This window comes from Apodemus sylvaticus, chromosome 11 (assembly GCF_947179515.1).
Source record: "Apodemus sylvaticus chromosome 11, mApoSyl1.1, whole genome shotgun sequence".
NCBI classification, from domain to species: domain Eukaryota; kingdom Metazoa; phylum Chordata; class Mammalia; order Rodentia; family Muridae; genus Apodemus; species Apodemus sylvaticus.
The window spans coordinates 6,360,334-6,381,240 of record NC_067482.1 but is presented as its reverse complement, the minus strand read 5'-3'; the positions used below and the strand labels follow the sequence as shown (position 1 = coordinate 6,381,240).

The 20,907-nt window shown below is 44.6% G+C and overlaps 1 protein-coding gene across 4 annotated transcripts in view; it reads left to right on the top strand.

Moving 5' to 3' along the window:
• Positions 1-20,907, top strand: part of Ptpn13 (protein tyrosine phosphatase non-receptor type 13) — a 164,678-nt gene that overhangs the window by 106,983 nt on the left and 36,788 nt on the right. The window contains exons 18-28 of one of the 4 annotated variants that reach the window (XM_052198663.1): positions 419-836; positions 980-1,074; positions 2,776-2,832; positions 9,578-9,667; positions 10,116-10,223; positions 10,407-10,538; positions 15,291-15,748; positions 16,656-16,802; positions 18,459-18,552; positions 19,528-19,613; positions 20,243-20,405. In XM_052198663.1, coding sequence (XP_052054623.1) covers positions 419-836; positions 980-1,074; positions 2,776-2,832; positions 9,578-9,667; positions 10,116-10,223; positions 10,407-10,538; positions 15,291-15,748; positions 16,656-16,802; positions 18,459-18,552; positions 19,528-19,613; positions 20,243-20,405 — 1,848 coding nt within the window. The remainder of the gene's footprint in view (positions 1-418; positions 837-979; positions 1,075-2,775; positions 2,833-9,577; positions 9,668-10,115; positions 10,224-10,406; positions 10,539-15,290; positions 15,749-16,655; positions 16,803-18,458; positions 18,553-19,527; positions 19,614-20,242; positions 20,406-20,907) is intronic. The other 3 variants (XM_052198664.1, XM_052198665.1, XM_052198666.1) reach the window with 3 other exon arrangements.

The window sequence follows — 20,907 nt, the reverse complement described above, 5'->3', positions numbered from 1 at the left end:
TCTGGGCAAAGCCCTCCTCCGCAGAGCTGCTTTTCCAGACATGGCTACCCGTCTGGTTTCCTCTCCCCTTCTCCCCATTCTTAGTTTGCTGGTATTTTAGCAGAAACACTATGAGTGTTAAATGTCCCCTGTAAGTGTGGAAAGCCATAAGGGATTTGGGTGTGCCGGCCTAAGTCACAGACATCACAGGAGGGGAGAGCCATAGGTGCATAGGAAGTGCTTGGGCTTAGGCCGGTGAAGGCTGCAAGGATGGAGGGCTGTGTGAAAGCAGGGCCGTGGAACTCTTTCCGCAACCCTCAGTTGCCAACTTTACAGCTACCAGCTAATGCTTAAAACCTGCATGCTGTATCTCACCTATTAAAGTGACTCTTCTCATAAAGGTGTTTCCATCATGTAAAGCAATCCTATTTCCTTGTAGAGAGAGCCTCGTTTAGGAGCCTGAACCTGCAAGCAGAGTCCGTTAGAGGATTTAATATGGGCCGCGCAATCAGCACGGGCAGTCTGGCCAGCAGCACCTTCAACAAGCTTGCCGTCCGACCCCTGTCAGTTCAAGCCGAGATTCTGAAGAGGCTGTCCTGCTCAGAGTGGTCGCTTTACCAGCCACTGCAAAACAGTTCCAAAGAGAAGAATGACAAAGCTTCCTGGGAGGAAAAGCCTAGAGGGATGAGCAAATCCTATCACGATCTCAGTCAGGCCTCTCTCTGTCCTCACCGGAAACAGGTCGTTAACATGGAGCCCCTCCCACAAGCCTTTGCGGAGCTGGTGGGAAAACCACCGTACCCCATGGCAAGATCTGACACAGAGTCCCGGGCAGAGCTCCCAGAGCTTGATAATAAGTAAGAGCATGATTGACTAACCCAAAGTAGACCCTTTTAAATCCCCCCTGTCGTGCATTTGTTTGCGTTTAGACGTTTTATCATTTTCACCATATTCCTTTTGCATTGACACTCCCCCTCCTGCCTTCCTCTTCCCTCTGTAGTTCAAAGTCTGTTGCCAGTTTAAATAGAAGCCCCGAGAGGAGGAGCCATGAATCAGACTCGCCCACTGAAGACCCTGGCCAAGCATATGTTGTAGGTCAGCGCTGCCGAGCTTGCCTCTCTGCTCCCTCCCGTAGCTCACGCTCTAGCGAGGCGAGCAGAGCCGTGCTCACTGCCGAGCCGAGCTGTCGCTGTGGATCCTGCCTTCTTCTCGCTCAGGCTGTGAATACCTAAAGTGCCTCAAGTAAAATATGGGACTGCTCACGTCAGCACCCCTTAGCTCGCTCTTGGTCGGGACAGCCACGAGCATCCTAGAGAGTGCCCGGGACCCGCACACAGCGCTGTGGTCCCTTGGCTGCTTCCCACACGCCTCTGAGAGTAGGCTCGCATAGTGCTGTGCTTGCTTTTTGAAGGATAAATTAGGTTTCTTTTAGTTTAAAATCAGGTTAATGGCTTCTAAGACCTTAGTTCACTTTGTGCAGACCTCTGTGGTTGACAGTTGGCAATTTTTAATTGGCTTAACTATTTTTCAGATTCTACCTACTTGTTACTTGGGGACTGTTAATTACTTTAGATTTTGAAACTGTGTGACTCTGAGTGCAGTGGGGTGTTGTATTTATGTAACTACAGCATAGGAGACAGAGATCAGAAGATTGTGAGATAGCAAGACCCTATCCCCATTAAAGGGGCGGGAGGCTGTCTCTATGAAAGCGTACATCCACGTTTGTGTGTGTATATCTGAGCATCACCCCAGGTTGAACAGTTGTGTGCCTCTGGCATCTTAAAAAGGAAATCCCAGTGCAGCCCCATCAAGAATCGTAGATATTCGGGCACAGGAAGCTAAACTATGCTCAGAACTAAGAAGCTGAGCAGAGAGATAGAGCATCCCTCCTGTTGTGTCATCAAAGACATCGACTTGGTTTTCTCTTTAGACACAAAGCTGAGCCCTAATTTTCTGAGGTTCAAACTTACTTTTCATTTTGTAGTTGGATTGGAGATATAAAGTAAAGTGACACGAGAAGTCTACGCGGTAGGCGATAGGCATTTGTAGCATAACTGGAGCAGTTACAGGGCAATCTCACCCCGTAGGGTAGCCTTATGTTGAAACTTAGTGAGAAAGACCCTCAGCGTTTCAGGATAGGATCTTCACCTTACGCTTCCACAGTGAGGCCTCCGAGCTGCAAGCCTACCCTGTCAGCAAGGCCTCGGTCTGCACCACAGGCCTCTGATACAACAGGGGAGTTACCACTGTTCTTAAGGAAGCCCTGGTAGCAGCAGGAGTGCATGGCACAGCGTCCCAGCTCCTGTGAGGTAGAGGCCGAGAGGGCCAAGAGGTTAAGGCTATGTGTGGGTTTGAGGCTAGCCTAGGCTAAATGAAACCCTGTCTCAAAAAAGAAAACACAGAATAGAGACTCAGAGTTAAAGTGAACCTATAAGACCTGCTTAATGTTCAGAATTAAATTTTTATTTCATCCATTCTTACTATCACATTTTCTTTTAACATTCGGACAAGTGTTTTTGAAACTCATCTCATTAGGAATGTTTCACATTGATGTATCCATCATTGTCAGAAACAGCACAATCGAGTTTAAATTTGTGGGCCCAAGCAAGTAAACATGCTTAATTACTGTTTGGAAATAGTAAGTATGCCCCTGGTAAGAGGACGTTTCTCTCGGTGCAAATCTCGGGAAACAGGGCTGCCTTAATGTTTCATTAATTTTTGTGAATTTTTCAGAAAAAAAAATCTGTAGTTTCTGGCCATTTTATAAAATGTCTAATAATGTAATTTATACCACAGGAATGAGTTTGCCTAGTTCTGGAAAATCTTCATCCCAAGTCCCCTTTAAAGACAATGGTAGGTGTACAAGCTGTTCTCCCTCATTTCCATCATGCTCTCTCTCTCTTCTTGTTCCATATGTAATGATCTGGACTAAGTGTGGGAATGGTCCCATGCCAAGGATTTAGGCCTGTGCCACTGTAAAGGGGCGTGGCGTTCTTCCGCATCATCGCAGCGCGCTGGCACCTGTGGTTTCGATGCTGCTAATAAAGGAAATGAGTGAGAGGTTAGGAAAGGACATTGCTGGGAAGGCTGAGATGGTAGTAGTCGGGGGAGGGAAAGTCATGAGGTAATGTGAAGGGGTTGCTTGAGCTAATTTTGTTATTGTTGTTTCGAATGCCAAGGGAGTGTGCTCAACGGCCTCACAGAGGAGGATTTTCTCACAGCAGCCCAGATGAGCATTTTAGATCAAGGGCACAGTGAGATTAGAGACATGGGAACATAAGCAGAATGAATAGCAGGAGTGCTGGCGTAGGAGCTCCTGGGGCAGCGTGAGGTCAGGGGACACTTGGGGGCAGTTTTGAGTCTTACCCTGAGCGTTAGAACTGAAGACTTTAAACACAAATCTTTTCCACTTAGACCCCAAGAGACAGAGCTGGAGGGGAGGGGAGACCATGTGTGCACATGGCTTCAGTCTGTAGTCACGTTTATTATAATTTAAAGTGTTTACGACTTATTTGACCTTTCTAACAGCTTTATGGAAAGAAAAAAATATTCCATTAGTATCTATCTGTACATTACTTTGTTCCAAGTCTTACCCTTAAATCCTGAAAGACGAATTAATGAAAAGCCTGGTGAGAATAAAGGTTTGCAATGAAAGTTGGTGATGTCATTGGCTGGAGAGACAGCTCGGTGGTTAGAGCACTTGCTCTAGAAGAGGACCTGGATTTGGTTTCCAGCACCCAGACAGTGCTCACAAAGGCCTGCCTCTCCAACCAGGGGATCTGATGCCCTTTCTGGGCTCTCTGGGCACCTGTACTCTCATACAAATACCCAGAGAGAAAGGCACACATGCACATAATTCAAAATAAGAAGTAATGATATAGCTGAATTTGATGACTCTAAATTTAGTTCTATTTTTCCTGGTAGTAAAGGCAAAAAAGGAAATAGTGAAGTTGGACCATATAGAATTGTGCTGTGGAGTGAGGTTAAACCGTATAGAACTGGTGCTGTGGAGTGAGGTTAAACCGTTTAGAACTGGTGCTCTAGAGTGAGGCTGGACCATATAGAACTGGTGCTGTGAGGTCAGGTTGGACCATATGAAATTGTGCTATTGTGGCCAAAACTTCCAGCCCGGGCATGCTCACATGTTTCGTTCTCCCATAGAAACCAACATGCCAGGTACTCAAGACAGTAAAGTGTGTATTGCAGATAGTTGATTCAGAGACTAGAGATACTGTCTTCAGTACTCATGGGGAATGAAGAAGGGGGCGAAAGTTCTTTGTATTTTCCTTCCCCATTGACAATCCTCAAAAAAGCTGAAGCCATATCTGTCATCAGAGTCCAACTAAATAAGCATGTGCGTGGGCCGGGATCAGGGCGCAGCACGCTGACAGGCAGGCCTCTTACCTGGCGTCTGTGCAGCTGGTGTGATTTCACTTTACCACGTCCACAGTGGTCATAATAGGCATTACCAGGCCCTGAGAGCTTGCTGAGCCCTCCTGGCATCCTAAGACTTCAGCTGACTCCTCCTGCAGACTCCTGTCTGCCAGGGGCTGATGTTACATCCTTGTCCTTCTCGAAAATGAGAGCCATGATCTGAATGCAGAGTCTGAAAGACAAGCTCTGGTCCGCCCCAGACCCTCCTGGCATGATACTGTGAACTGTTAGTAAACGGCTAAGCCTTGGGAAGGGTTGCTAATAATTGCTTCTCGGTGATAGCACACATGTGTTTTCCATTAAATTCTCATAGACAAGAATGTGAATTTGTACCAACTATCCACGAACTGTAAGAACTTTCTCCTGTCAAATCTCTAGAAGCCTCTGCTCACCAGCCAGTCGCTTGGCTGTGGAGAGACTCAGACAATCTTTCTCTGTACAATTCCTTCTGAATCTGCCCAACCAAAGGCAATTAAAACTCTATTGAAAATTAAAACTTCTGCTGCTGGTAGTGGTGCACACCCTTAATCCCAGCATTTGGGAGACAGGGGCAGGCAGTGGTCTATGAGTTTGAGGCCAGCCTGATTTACAGAGCAAGTTCCAAGACAACCGAACCACACAGAGAAACCCAGTCTCAGGGGGAAGAAAAGAGGAGGAGAAAGAGGAGGAGGAGGAAGAGAAGGAGGGGAAGAAAAGGAAAGAAGAGAAGGGAAGGAAGGAAAAAAGGAAGGAAGGGAAGGAAAAGAAAAGAAAAAAAACAAGCAATAATAAAGAAAAGAAATAAAGAAATAACTCTGGTCCAAAGTAACATAGTGCAGGCCTTGAAATTCACTTTATCTAATTTCATGGTAATTATCATGGCCAATGCTAAGTAATACAGTGTTCAAGAATAAATAAAATCCTACACTATGCCATGTTCAACCTGATATTAAGGACCATTGTAATGTTGAAAGCTAGTCTTCCTGTTAGGTTCAGTAAGAATATCTGCAAAGCTGAAGGTTAAAATTAAAAGTCCAAAGTGAGCATGAAAACCGAGCAGACAAAAACTTGGTAGATGAATAAGTAAATGGAGGAGACAGACACAGGACCACTTCACTCAGTGTGGATAAATGTTTATCCACGCCACGCCTCCCCAGGCTGTGGACCGTGTGCTTCCGGTGGCTGGTGTGTGGTTCCAGCTGCCTTAGCTAATATGTAATATGCTGACACAGAAATTTAAAAACAGGTTTCTCTATCATAGTGGATAGCAGATTAAGTAGTATAATGGCTGGGCGTCACTGTGTATGCCTTGAATCTCAGAACATAGGAGGCAGAGGCAGGCCTTGTCTAGGGAGTTGCAGCCCAACATGGGGCTACATTGTAAGACCCTTTCTCCAAACAAACAAAAAATAGCATAACAATGAAAGATCCTCGTTTTAACCAGTATGGCGACCCTGGCCCATTCGCCCCAAGACTAGGAATGACATCACCGTAGCATCTTCCCACCCAGCCTTTCCATCTTAAGCCTACGGCTGCCCAATATGGGCTCAGGCTGAGTCTGTAATGCAAAGAAGATATTTGCCTGGCTTAAAAAGTAGTTGAAATACTATTTACTTACTAAAGCCCTACCCTGTTTCCTGAAGATGTCATCTCAAGGATAGCTTTTGGCCTCGTCAGGGAAAAAGAATGCTGTTTCTAGGTAATAGAATCCACCACTACCAAGCATGCTATCTGAAGACTACACAGCATCCACAGGAACTCCTGGGAGACAAGCAGGTCCTAGTCAGGAGGCCTCACACACAGTCCAGTCACTCTCCCATGTCGATATGAATGGGTATAGCGCAGGCTTGCTTTGCGTATAGAACCGGACATTTCAAGTTAAGGTTTCTTCTTTACTTCTAAGTAGTTACAATTGCGGTAGTATGGTACATATTAATAGGAAAAGAGAATTATTTTAAAAATATTGGAATAAGTCCTCCTGATATTTATACTCGTCTTAATGTAGTTAAAAGACCTCAGAAATGTCTTCATAATGAAGTATCTACCTCACAGAGATTCCCCAGCTCTATTCTTTGAATAGAACTCTAGGCAGATAACTTGACGTTTGCTTGGATGCTCCCTCAGGAACTACTCCCGATTAAGAAAAAATACAAGTAGATAAGTATTTTGAGCATCTGCTGTGTACAGGGAACCGAGGAAAGGCACTGGCTGGTGTGTATGCTGAAGTACCCGCACCTGTGTGTAAACCTGCAGGCTGTCCTGATCTGCCACCGCAGACTCCACAAGGCTGAGGGAGGGAGGAGGCTGAGGGGCGGGTGGCAGGGCCTCCTTGTCTGACAGGTCCTCCTGCAGCTCTTGCTGGCCGGCTCTCTCTCTCACTCACCTCCAGGCATCTCCCTGCCTCACCTTCTGTGACCCTCTGACTTGGGACAGAGTCGTCATTTGGAGCATCCTACCCCATCACCCCCTTAATACCCAGGAAGAAGCTGTCACAGCTGTCACCACTGTCAAGGCTGCAGCACTTCCTAGGACTGCTCTGTGGGCCCAACACCTGCTTTGAGAACCCAGCCACTTGATTGACATTATTTTTCCCTTTGATTATCAACTCTGGTATTTTTCCAACAGCAACAGCAGCAGTCTGGCGCCATCACGCTTGCTGTCCTAGTGACTCTCATAGCCATAGCCAATGCCTTCTTTTATTTACCCCCCAAAGCGCCTGATAGTAAACATGGACAGTAAGCTCTCCAGTAGACAGTATGACAGTAGAATAGAAGAGTAAGTACTAAAGGCACAGTCAGGAACCATTTGAATTAGCAGGCTCTGTGGCTTCTGGTTAGGGAGAATGTGTGCATGCATGACACAAGCACACGTGCACTCATAAACATGCACACGCACGCACACACACTATTAATCAGATGAGTATTATAAAGACTTAATCCTGTTAACAACCTCTTAGAAGTAGAAATGAGAAGCTTGGTTTCTTACTCTTTGAAAGAAGTCCTCGTACCCATCCCAGACACCTCACAAGACCATTCATAAAAGTGAAGAGAGCAGAAAGACGGGGAAGCAGCAGGTGGCCCTGTTCTTGACAACCATGGGCTGAGTTTCCATTCACAACCTAGCCAGGTTAAATGCCTTTCCTCTTAAGCTACAACCAGCATGAGAGTAACCTCATTTCCACCTTGCCTAATTTTTATTTTATTTTATCCTGTCCTTATTGACGGGGGAATCTGATTTTCTACTAGCTGCATGCATTTCGACTTTCCAAGTACCATGGAGTAATGAATTTCATCAGTTTGTAAATCTCCAAATCCTTATGCACTAAGAGTTTAAATCTGAAACTTGTGGTGGGGGTGAAAAGTTCAAAGCCACTGTTACCATGTAATTGCTTTGCAGCATACTTTGATTATAGCTGTTTTTCCTAGCCACCTTAATTAAATACTTTTTAAATTTCAGTTATTAACATGGCCTTACTTTTGCTTGCTTAACTTTTTATGGGTTGTCTTCTGCATTATGTTTAATCCACATGAAAACTGAAGCTCGTTACCAACTTCAGGAAGAAAATGTTGAGAATATGTAGCTGTAAAAGCTGCTCGGAAACAGGGGGTGTGCTTTCCTAGTACCACCTCTTACAGACGGAGCCCCCAAACGCCACCCAGAAATGTTGTATGTAATGTCACCAGGATGTCAATAGCAATACCACATTGCTACTGCTGTTGCCGATTACCAATGAGCTCTAGTTCCAGAAGCTGAGCGTTTGAGCTACAGAGAGCATTTGATTGTACTAAGATGGTCCTTAAAACACAGGGATAGAATCACTGCTGATAGGAAATAAGGGTCATTGTTTCCTTGGGAAAAAGAACTTAGGTGTTGAGGCATGCTTTTTATTACTGAGGCATCAATATATACTGTGCGTCAGTCACTAACGTATTAACGCTAATTGACGTCCATGCATGGTCTTAAATGTTGGAACATATAGCAAGCCAAAAAGGTCTGCATTGAGAGTGGTCCTAGTTATTAGAAGAATGTGTGTGGAGGTTTAAGCAAACTCTGGTTTGTGCTTTAGTGAAGCCAGAATGTCTGGGTTTTGTGTTTTGGATTTATTTTGTTTTGTTTTCAAAAAGCATTAATGTGGTTAAGAACAATATGGACTTAAATTTGAAATTTTAATTTATAAAAATTGGCTGTGTTAAAACTCACCTCCATGGCTACCTTCATGTACAGACCAGTCATGGTGAATGACTCATTTATGTATGCAAATGCCTGTGTGTGTATGTGTGTGTGTGTCTATGTCCTCAAATTGTTGAATGTAGCAATTTCTTGAGTACTATTGCAATTAAGTGTTTAATTTACTGGTTTAATTAAGATCTTTGGAAATGATAAATAACAATCATTAAGAAATTAGAAAAAGCAAATTGTAGCTCAGATGTTGGACTTCATTTAATTAATTGAGTTTACTTCCCTGAATTAAATATTTTTAAGTCATTGTTCTGCATGGTGACTACCAGCTGTGAGATTGGAAAAGTTTAACTGTTCATGTTCATCTGAAAACAGTACTTCGAAGTCCATGGAATGGAGATGTGCTGGACAAGTTGTTATTTTCTATAAAATCCACACAAATTCAGTTGATTTTATTACTATTTTATTCAGGAACCTACTAATAATATCTCACTAATTTGTAAATAATATGTCAGACATACTGGAGGGAAACTCCTTTTTCCTTTGTGAATCTGCACAGTTTACCTGCCTGAGTACAGTGCACGTATGTCAGTACAGCGCACGTATGTCAGTCCAGTGCACGTATGTCAGTACGGCGCAAGCATGCAGTACCCCCAACAGCTGCCTCGAGGGTGCTATGCCTCATAGAGCAGAGGGTGCTATGCTCTCTGCCAGAGCAGTGCCTGTGTTTTACAATTACTCCATCCCTGCCAGGCCCTGAGAGAAAATATTAGTGTGATAATTGTCAAATTGAAACAATCTGCTATGCAGCAACAGATAGATGGAATCAGAAAACCTGTGTCTGAAGGTTCAGTGCCTTGCAGTGCTGCCGACTGTTGGCATGGTAACAGCATCAGCAGTCGATTAATATTTATACTGCTTTTTAAATTAGAGTAAGCCAGTAATCTAAGTGCCTAAATCTATTATGTTTTTGTTTTTGTTTTTTTACTGTAAACTCCTTTAATAGATACACTGCGCAAAAGATGGAGCATTGTCTCTTCACCAGAAAGGGAGATCACACTGGTGAACCTGAAGAAAGATCCAAAGCATGGCTTAGGTGAGTCTCTGTGAGAGTCACAGGGGAAGGGGAGGCAGCGCTCAGGTCAGCCAGCCTTCAGACACAGGGCTGTGGTCTGTCACCCAGCCACTGGCCGTCACCTTCCCCTCCTGTTGTGTTTTACTTACTGGTTGGCATACGAGCCCCTGGGTTTCCTTGTGCCATTTGCAGACACGTGCACCTCAGTGATGTCTGGCTTCTTGCCCTCCCCTGCCCTTACCTGTCTCCGTGTCCTGGGCACCAGCTCTCACCAAGACGCTGACTGTCCACTCTAGCCCACCACTCTCCACCCTGGTCATCAGATGCTAAGAACAGGGACTAAACAGTGGCCCTGTCTCCCACATTAATCATTTTCTCCAAGTATCTATATTTGTTTCTAGCCGACAAATCACAAGTCATTAAAAGAATCAGTACCATTTAAGTCTCTTTTTAACGTGGTATTTTACAGGATTTCAAATTATCGGTGGGGAAAAAATGGGAAGACTGGATCTAGGAGTGTTCATCAGTGCAGTTACCCCTGGGGCACCTGCTGACCTGGACGGATGCTTAAAGCCTGGTACTTGACATTTTGAAAATTTCCCATGTGCTTTCTAATGGATGAATTTGCACAGAGAACAAACTGTAGACAAAGCAGCAATAATCATAATCATAATCATAATGGTGAGAAAGGGTGGAATTTCTGAGGTTTGGTATGAGCCGTGCTCTGCTGCTGACGGGCACTGGCTGGCGTATCTTCCAGGAGACCGTTTGATATCTGTGAACAGTGTGAGTCTGGAAGGGGTCAGTTACCATGCTGCCGTGGACATTCTGCAGAATGCACCTGAAGACGTCACACTTGTCATCTCCCAGCCAAAAGACAAGCCACTCAAAGGTAATGCTGCCCAAGCGCCGTTACAAGCGCCTTGATGAGCTAGCCCGGAAAATTGGACGGAAGCTGTTTAGTGCCTCCCCAGCAGTCCGCCACATGCGCCAGAATTGTCGTAATTGATGCATCAGTATAACATATGCGCCCTTGTTAATAGCAACAAAACTGAATTTAGGTGTATAAAATCGAGGTCACTAATATCCCAATAGCTTGGTATGTTTCCTCTCTTCTTACTCCCATGAGAATTAGAAGACTTAGACCTTTTTGTCATTGTCCTTACTAGTGTGGTTATATAACACTTACCTGTGATGTCCTGACTAAATGTCAACATTTCTGAGAAGGAAAATAATAAACCAGAAATGTAGTAAAAGCAAAAAGATTATGTTCTTACTGCTTAAAAAAACAGACAAAGCCAGGCAGTGGTGGTGCATGCCTGTAATCCCAGCACTCTGGGAGGCAGAGGCAGGCGGATTTCTGAGTTCGAGACCAGCCTGGTCTACAGAGTGAGTTCCAGGAGATCCAGGGCTACACAGAGAAACCCTGTCTGGAAAAAAAACAAATCTAGAAAAAAAAAGAAAAACAGGCAAAAGCCTCCATCTATCCTGTTTGCCTCCTCCTGCCTGCCTTCCTCACACAGAATCACTGAGGACTGGAGAGGACACATACCTTGGAGCACACAGCCTGTGTCTCCACCACGCACTTACCGCCTTGAGATTGCACAGTGCTAGGGATTGTGTGACTCTAATCCTTGAGATACTGGAAATGCGTTAAAGAAGTTAACATTAGAAATGTTATTGGATACATATCTATCATCCCACCGTCAGAGAAGGTGAAGCAGGAGCATCACCACAGGTTCCAAGGCTATCTCGGGCTACATAACAATTACCAGGCCATCCAGGGCTACATTGCAAGACCCTATCTCAGTGAACTTGGGGGAAAAAAAAGTAAAAATTCATTGAAAAATAGCTTAGATAGTAAATTTCATGTATAATTTAGATGCTGGGATAAAAGGTACAAAACCAAACCCTCCTGTGCTGTGCTATGACATAAAGATTCTTAAATTTTACAACATTTGCCTGTGGTATTCAGTAACTATTAACCACGAGCATATGCGTATGTATAAATATATATCATGCATTTTTGTAAATGTTTTGTAAGCACACGTGGATTATAAACACTACACCCTCCAGCACACACTTAAACCTACTCATTTTACGTGAAGGAAGGTTGCACCTGTTAGTTTCAAGCTTCCAAGATCACTTTCTCTTTAAAGTCACGTTATTCTCTATGGCTTAAAAAGGAAAGGAAAATAAGCATTCAGAGTAAATTCATATTCCCCTAACCTCCTCCTCCTTTAAAGGACTTCAGTTTTCTTCTGATAGCTGACCTATGGAAAATGGATCCATTTGTTCAGATAATTTTTGCATATGTAGAATGTACAAAATGCAAAACCCATGCCTTCATTGGAAATTCAACTTTTATCAGAGGAGACAAGTATTAAACACCCAAGGAAAAAATGTTTGTTTATAGTTGTGCTGTGAGAGGTTAGGGTGATGAAACAGCTCCTGATAGAAGAATGTCACTTTAGATGTTGACCAAACAAGCATGTTTTGTTTTGTTTTGTTTTCCAAAATTGAAATGTGATTATGTAAATTTTTTCTTCAGGAAGCTAGATTAATCTTATCATGGTGTAAATGTATTAAAAGACAAAGTGCAAACAAGCTAGAAGTTTTACCAGTGTGCACTCGCCGCTTCTCCCTCACTTGCATCACTAAAGACGGAGGGGTTGTCTTGGTCCTGTGGTGCTGCAATAGCAGAATACTTCGACCCAGTTATATCTATGGTGCAGTAATACCCCACCTAGTTATATCTATGGTGCAGTAATACCCCCACCCAGTTATGTCTATGGTGCAGTAATACCCCACCCAGTTATATCTGTGGTGCAGTAGTACCCCGCCTAGTTATATCTGTGGTGCAGTAATATCCCACCCAGTTATATCTGTGGTGCAGTAATACCCCCACCCAGTTATATCTGTGGTGCAGTAGTACCCCACCCAGTTATATCTGTGGTGCAGTAGTACCCCGCCTAGTTATATCTGTGGTGCAGTAATATCCCACCCAGTTATATCTGTGGTGCAGTAATACCCCACCCAGTTATATCTGTGGTGCAGTAATACCCCACCCAGTTATATCTGTGGTGCAGTAGTACCCCACCCAGTTATATCTGTGGTGTAGTTGTACCCTACCCAGTTATATCTGTGGTGCAGTAGTACCCCACCCAGTTATATCTGTGGTACAGTAATACCCCACCCAGTTATATCTGTGGTACAGTAATACCCCACCCAGTTATATCTGTGGTGCAGTAATAACCCACCCAGTTATATCTATGGTGCAGTAATATCCCACCCAGTTATATCTATGGTGCAGTAGTACCCCACCCAGTTATATCTGTGGTGCAGTAATACCCCTACCCAGTTATTTTTGTGGGGGATAGTTTTTTAAGGCAGTCTCCCTTTGTAGCCCATGTTTGTCTAGAATTTACTATGTAATATTGTAGGCATATTTTTTTTTTGCAATCTACTTTTAATAAGAGTTCAACATCTTTCTAGCCCACCCCTCCAGCAGAGGTAGTGGAAGAGAAAAGTTGTTAGGATTCAGAGGAAGTGGACCTGTTCAGCAATGGTTCTTTGGGGGCGAGCTTCATCTTCTTTGGCTGCAGTTCAGTCCCATAGCGAACACCAAATACGACTCAGCAGCTGCAGACTGGTCCTCTAGGCAGGCAGACACCAGGCACGAACCAGCAGCTCTAGTCCAGTCTAGTCCTCTCAGCAGTCAGGCGTGAACCGGCAGCTGTAGTTCAATCCTGAAGAAACTGTCAGGCTCGCCAACTGGCCTGGGGTGAGGCTGCTGAAGCGGCCAGCTGTGCAGGAACCTTGAGAGCAGTTCTTGGGAGTTTCTCTCAATGGCTGCATTACCTCAAGTTGAGCTCAACAAGGCTGTGCAAGGTGAACCAATACAAGCTTGTCCTTAGGGAAGAATAAGGAGGCGGAGCAAACCAAATCAATGCTCAGTGCTCCTCTCCCACTGTCTGAGGGGTCGAATCTATACTCCTTCATGGGTCCTCTCTTCACATGTTTGCTGTATCCAGACATCCTCTCACCTGTGTCTGCTTCAGGAAAACATTCTTTCACGTGTTTGTTTTAGCAAGACATCCTTTCACCTGTGTGCCCCAGCCAGACATCATGTGACATAACTAACTTTGCAAAGAACTAGACATTTCTACTTGACAAGTAGTAGGCTGGTCTGAACCAGCCATCCTCCTGCTCAGGTCCCCGATCCTGCCGTTACAGCATGCACCACCATGCAGGGCATATGGGTGGGTAATTTAGAGAGCAGAGTTATTTCCTACAGCTGAGGAGACCGGGAACTGAAGGCCAAGGGACTCCGTCGTGTTGGGAACGTCTTGCTAAGGCATCCCACGTCAGAGCTTATGCACAGAAGATGCCCTGCTCCACCACCATAAGACACCAGCCGTAACCTTGTTGGTCGTAGCCTCTTGGTCACGACACCTCCATCATGGGCTGCAGCTCATGCACTTCAAGAGCACATTCTTAATATATAGCAGTTCATTCTCTCTTCTCTCCTCTCTCTTCTCTCCTCCTCCTCCTTCTTCTTCTTCATCGACTTCTTCTTTTCTTCTTCTTCCTCTCTGTCTCTCTCTGTCTCTCTCTCTTGCTCTCGCTCTCTCTGTCTCCCCCCCCCCCCAAATAGGGGACAGAACCTTTGAATTAAACTGCGTGTTCTTGAGAAATACAAAGATAGATTTTTTCATAGACATTTCTAAGTTTGTTTAGATTCCTGTCCATGTGTTATCTTGTTCCTAAGAAGTTTGATTTTTTTTTCCCCCAGATTGTTTTTATTGTCTTATTTCTGTTCAGTACTCTTTGGCTCTTTTACCCCTGGTGTCAGTACGTAGAAACTGCAATAATTGTATAAATCACATCTGCAGTTCTCACACGTGGCTTTGGTACAGACTGTGCGTAAGGATTTAGAGATGGCCCTTCCTTCCTTGGAGTCCAGAACACAGAATCTGTCTGGGCTGAGGCTCTGTGGGAGAGAGATAATTTACATTCATAAGGCCCTAGGTTTGAGTTCCAACACTCTCAAAAATAAATAAAATGAAATGGAACAAAAAGACAAGGGCCACAAGCACAGCCTGCCAAGACAGCAGAAGCAGGCAGAGATGAGACGCAGACATGTGCTGTGCACAGCACCAGATGCCTGGGGTGCAGCTCAGGGATGTCGCGTGTGCAAGACCCTGGGTTCCGTCCAGTTCTGCAGTCAATCAATGTAACAAACACATTAGTAAGTTATCTCCGAGACCAGAAAATCTTCCGAAAGGAAAATGGAGATGGGACCAAGGGCATCTTACATAAGCGCTAAACCAGAGTGTTGTGAGGAGACAGAAGCCAAAGAAGCTCACAGCCTGCTCTGCGTGTTGTGAATGTGATTTCATTGTAAAGTCTTCCCACCTATCTTCGTAAGATCTCATGCATGCATTTGTGTGTGCGTGCACACACACACCATCTATTATATATATATGCGTATGTGTGTGAATTTGTGTGCTTAGATGTATATGTCAGTGTATGTTTACAGGCACGTGTGTCCTTGACTTGTGTGTATGTCTGGGTGTGGGTGCGTGTCTACAGGCACGTGTGTCCTTGACTTAGTATTCTCCCTTTGGATCTTAACTTTCAGTGCCTTCTACTCCTGTACATTTTGCCAATGGGATGAAAAGCTACACAAAGAGACCATGCTACCTGCAGGACGGTGCCACAGACCAGGCAGAGGACCAGCCCTGGCCACGAGGCTCTCTGCGTCACATCCCAGAGAGTCCCTTCGGGCTCTCTGGGGGCCTGCGGGAAGGAAGTCTCAGTTCTCAAGATTCCAGGACCGAAAGTGCCAGCTTGTCCCAGAGTCAAGTCAATGGCTACTTTGCCAGCCACTTAGGTGACCGAGGCTGGCAGGAACCACAGCACAGCAGCCCGTCACCATCTGTGACATCCAAGGTCACTGAGAAGACCTTCTCCAACAGTAACCGAAGCAAGGCCAGGCGGCCCGGCATCTCTAACGTGATTGAGCACCCTGACTGTGCTGATTCCGATGTCGACGATTGCACTTACACCAGCAATCAAGACCATCAGACACCAAAACAGGCATGGTTCCATTTTAACTCTTTGGGGAGGGCCACTGTGTTTTCATTTAACAGAGCAGAAAAATGGCAAGGCCGTTAGAGGGTGTGACCTAGCGGGATGCACACGTGGTTCAGGACAGGAAGAGCAGCTTGTATCTTCCTCTCCTGACTGCTGCTGCAGTTGATGCTGACTGGCAATCAAAGCCTTTGAATACCAACCCTGAAGTGGCTACGCTCCGATTAAGTTTCAGCTCGTTCATATTTAAACGCCTGTCTGTAGAGAACTTTGATATCTGAAAAACTGCTCGTGGATAGTTCATCGTATGGCAGATTGCCATGGACCACCTCTGTTCTTCCGAGGTTCCATGCGGGAGACGGAAGCGGCAGGGCAGAAGCCTCACTCTCCACGTGATGGGACAGGAAGCTCTCGGGCAGCAGCAGTTTTAGAGGAAAGCTCATAGCTCTCCTCCTCAGAGGATGCAGCAGCGTTCCTCACAGAAGCCCTCTGCCCTCAGGAGGAGCACTTAGCTGATGCTTAGACTGCATCTGCGAGCACGAGCAGACGGAGCTGAGGCTGGCCAGCTTAGACTCGGATTAGTCTGCTTCCTTGGTGCAGGCTGACTCCTAAAGGAAGTGGGCGTGCTGCAAGCTCAGGACAGGAAGCACTCCAAAGGCTCTTCCAAAGCTTAAGTTCTGTTTCCTTTCACTTTGTCCCGCTTCACAGTCCAGGTGTCAGGTTCTTAAACAGTAAAGTGAGTGTCCCCAAACTGACAGTGTCGGGAGATCGCCCGGCCTTCATGGTCTTGACCATATACTCTGTTCCTTAATACCTTGCTTTAGAAATTTTTTTCCCATAAGTGTTTGCTTCCACTGAGAGTTTGCCTGGGCTCTAATGAGAAATCCTCCTTTGTCTGTCTTTCTTTGTCAAGGAACCTTCCTCCATACTGAATACTTGCAACAAAATGAGCTTTACGACCTGTCCTGCCTCACCTCCCAAGCCTGGAGACATGTTTGAGGTTGAGCTGGCCAAAGCTGAGGGCAGCTTGGGGATAAGTGTCACGGTACTGTTTGACAAGGTTCCACGCCTCCTCTTCTTCATCCCCAGCACACCATTGTAGCCCAACCCCTTAGCTGACTTAGGGTGACTCAGACAGGACACTTGTCAAATGCTTCCAAAAGCTAAGAATGGCTATCTTAAAACTCATTTAAAATGTTTACACTACTCCTTTTCTCCCCGATAGTTTTTAAAAAAAATAGGAATTGCTTATTCTCCATACATTTTGTACTTGCTTAATTTAAGCATATCATGTGCAGAATATGAAATGTATGGTCATTTTTTGTATATATCTAACGGTTTCTGCACATGTGAAATTGTGAGATGAGATCTCTTTATCCTGTGAATAACTAAAGAACATGGATAGTTCTGTTCTATCTGAATGTGCTAATTCTTCCTAAAATATATATTCCCTTGTAACACATTTCAAACCTTAAAAGTAGAGGTTCCAAAACTGTCCATATATCTTTAAGATAACAGATATATATAGATAGATAGATAGATAGATAGATAGATAGATAGATAGATATAGATATATAAACTATTTGATAACGTTAGTTTAGAATTCTATAATATGTTATTCCAGAACTGCAGCTTTCTATTAGTTATAGTTTAAGATCACTGGCCACTGCATAAAGCCCTTAAAGATGTAGTGGAGCCATCGTGGGAGATGAGTCAGGGGGATCAGTTACCAACACCCACATTAAAAACAGGGTACACAGTGCACACTGCAGCCCTGCACAGGGGACACAGAAGGGTTGCAGGTCTTGCTGATCATCCAATCCAACCCAGACAGCAGGCTTGGTGTTCAGATAGAGACCCTAACTCAAAAATCAGAGAAGCAATTAAAGAACACTCCCACCATCAACCTGTAGAGTAACATGCACACCCATGAATGTATGGCTGCATCAGTGCATGCATGTACACGCACATGTATGACTGTACACCTGTACGGATGCATGCATGCACACACAAATGCATAAATGTACACTTGCAGGAATGTATGAATACACACACACACACAAATTTTTTTCTGCCAAAGCAGCCTTTTTTAATTTTATTTTAGTTTTTTTTTTTTTTTTTTTAGTTTGTTTGTTTTCTTTTATTGTGTTTTTTGGAGACTGAATCTATCCATGCAGCCCCACCTGTCCTGGAACTCAGAGTTCCACCTGCCTCTTTCTCCCAAATGCTTGGATTAAAGGTGTACCTCACCATTCTTAGCCTCCTTTAAGATAAGAGAAAAGCTGCTCTTTCCTTAACTCGAGGCATATGCTCTCAGATTCACAGATACAGTCTAATAGTGGGGGTTTCTTTGTGGTTAAGCTCTTACGCTGGTCTTCCACAGATGGACAGTGCTTTCTGCTTGCTCATAATGCAGGACCCAGAAAGGGGCAACAGTTCCTTACTAGTCAAGATGCAGCATATCGACACTTTCTGGATTCAGTAAAGGGGACACACACACACACACACACACACACACAGACTGAGAGAGAGAACAAAAGAGCAAACGGCCTTTGCCATTTGGGGATGTAGCTACAGTGCTACTGATCATCCAGATCATTTGAGCATGCAGATGTGAGTCAGCCTTGTCTGGGATTCGAACCTTTCTTAGCACGCACCGTTGAAAGCATGCAAATATCTTCATGTCAATACGTGCCACCTTGTCTTTTCTATCTAGGGAGGTGTGAATACCAGCGTCCGACATGGTGGTATCTATGTGAAAGCCATTATTCCAAAGGGAGCAGCAGAGTCAGATGGCAGAATTCACAAAGGTATGGTGTCTATATGGATGCAGAAATCACATACACAAACATCCCAGTAAATAAGAAATTAAGACCAAATGTGGTGCATGCCTCTGATCCTAGTCCTTGGGAGGCTGAAGCGTCAGATTTCTTGAGTTTTCAGGCCTCTGAGAGGTGAGTTTAAGGTTATCCAGGCCTGTACAGAGAGACCTTGTCTGGAAAAGACAAAAAGAGAGAAGACATTACAGAGTTTTAAAGTCAGGAAGGAACATGCTTAGTTATAAAGCAACATTTAAAGATCTGTGACCTGGAGTGGTGGCCCAGTGGTTAGGAGCAATTGTTGTTCTTACAAAGGACCTGAGCTTGATTCCCAGCATCCACCTGCAGGCTCAGCACTTCCTCAGGCTGCTGCATGCATGTGGCACACAGACAGACTTGCAGCAAAGTACTCATAAATAAACCAAATCTAAAATTACTAAATTAAAAATTATTTTAAAAAAGCACTACTTGGCGCCACAGCAAAAACTCACCCTGCAGCTTATCCCTTAGCAGAAAATGACTACAGTTTCCGTGGCTTCTCACTGTGCTCAGCAGTACGGTGCCGGGCAGAGGAGAAAAAGTGGGGCGTCCCTGATTGAGTGTCACGTAGTGCGCCCTAGAAATGTGCTGCCAGAGCGCACTCAGCGTCCCGTCTTCGGACTTCATGGCTTAAGTCTTGCTATATGGTCACATTATTCTAGTCAGGTGGGTGGTGCACACCTACTGTCCTGCGCTTAGGAAGGTGAGGCGGGGTCACATGTCCCAGCCTAGAGAGCGCAGGATCTCACTGTCACATCCACTGAGGTTAACAGTGTTTCCTTTCCACATTCTTTTGGATTATCGGGAACACTTGAACAATCTTCAGTTCTCTCCAAATCAACATGAAATAAGACCCTGGGTACTAAAAACCCTTTAGAATGTCTATTTTATAATTCACATCTTCCAAAACAACTCCTCGACTTGCAGGTGATCGTGTGCTTGCTGTTAATGGAGTCAGTCTGGAGGGAGCTACCCACAAGCAAGCTGTGGAGACATTAAGAAACACAGGCCAGGTAAGAGGTCATGATATCAGACTGCCGTGATCATCTAGAGGACAGCTGTGTGGAGATGTCAGTCTCATTGAACCTGTCAGCAAGACAGCATTCAAGTCAGGAAGCACGTGTTCTGAGGAGAGTCTCCACTGAGGAGGCCTACCTCCTGTGCCATGTGTAGCCCTGCCTCAGCAGACGGCCTGATGGGAAGTAGTGGAGGCTGCGTCTGTAAATGTGTCGGAAACGTGTGTGAATTTCTAGTGATTTTTCACTCCTCTCATCCTTCAACCCAAAAGCTAGATTCATTGTGTTCAAATACCTTTTCAACCAGGAGTTTATAATGTTTATAATTACTGCCTGGCAACTTTCCCCCAAAACCCAAATTATCTATAACACTAACACACACACACCTTTGACATGTTTGATAATAGCTTTTTTTTCTCTTATTGTTTTCATGCAGAAGATCATACAGAGTTTTATTTTGAGAACTTTAGTTTCGTTCTTCTGCTCCCATGTTGTTTCTCTCTGCCTGTATTTGGGGAGAGCAAGCACCTAGTTACTGCTTCATTACCTCCCGCTACTCAAAGTCCTAAAGCGTAATCCAGTTCCTCATTCTCCTCAGTTCATGATGTACTGTTCCATTTTCTCAGGTGGTCCATCTGCTGTTAGAGAAGGGGCAGGTGCCGCCATCTAGAGCTCGTGATCCTGCAAGCCCACCGTGCCCCCCTTCAGACCTGGATGCCCAGAGCCACGCCCCAGAAAAGATGGTGAAGGAAACTGCTCATGCCAAAGACTACAGCTTTGTTACCGAAGGTCAGGCCTGGAGGTTCGGGTCCCCTTATGAAAACTCTTGGCCTCTTCAGTTCTTACACTTACATTGAGTTAGAATGTATGCCTCAGTGGCTCTTTCCTGTCTGTCAGTCACAGAACTCAGGCGGCACCAGCCTGGCCAACAACACACACCTGAAAGTCCAGGGCAGTGAAGTCATGTCTGAATGCAGTCACTTAATGATATTTTTAAAACCTGTTAATTATTTCTACACACAGCAATGATTTACTTGGAAATGTTTATTTAGTGTGTTGAGACACAATTCATGTATCATTAATGAAAGAACAACCCTCACACCTGAAATAGCAGAATATTAAACAGTTAAAGTATATAGTTGCTAAATTTTAAATGAAATTTGGTAAGGATAAATTAAGCGTATATAATTGAATGGCTTCAAACCAAGTTGCACCTAAATTTTGGTTCATTTGATTTTGATTCAGGATTTAACTCCTTAACTCAAGGTGGCCTTGTTACACTTACTGTGTA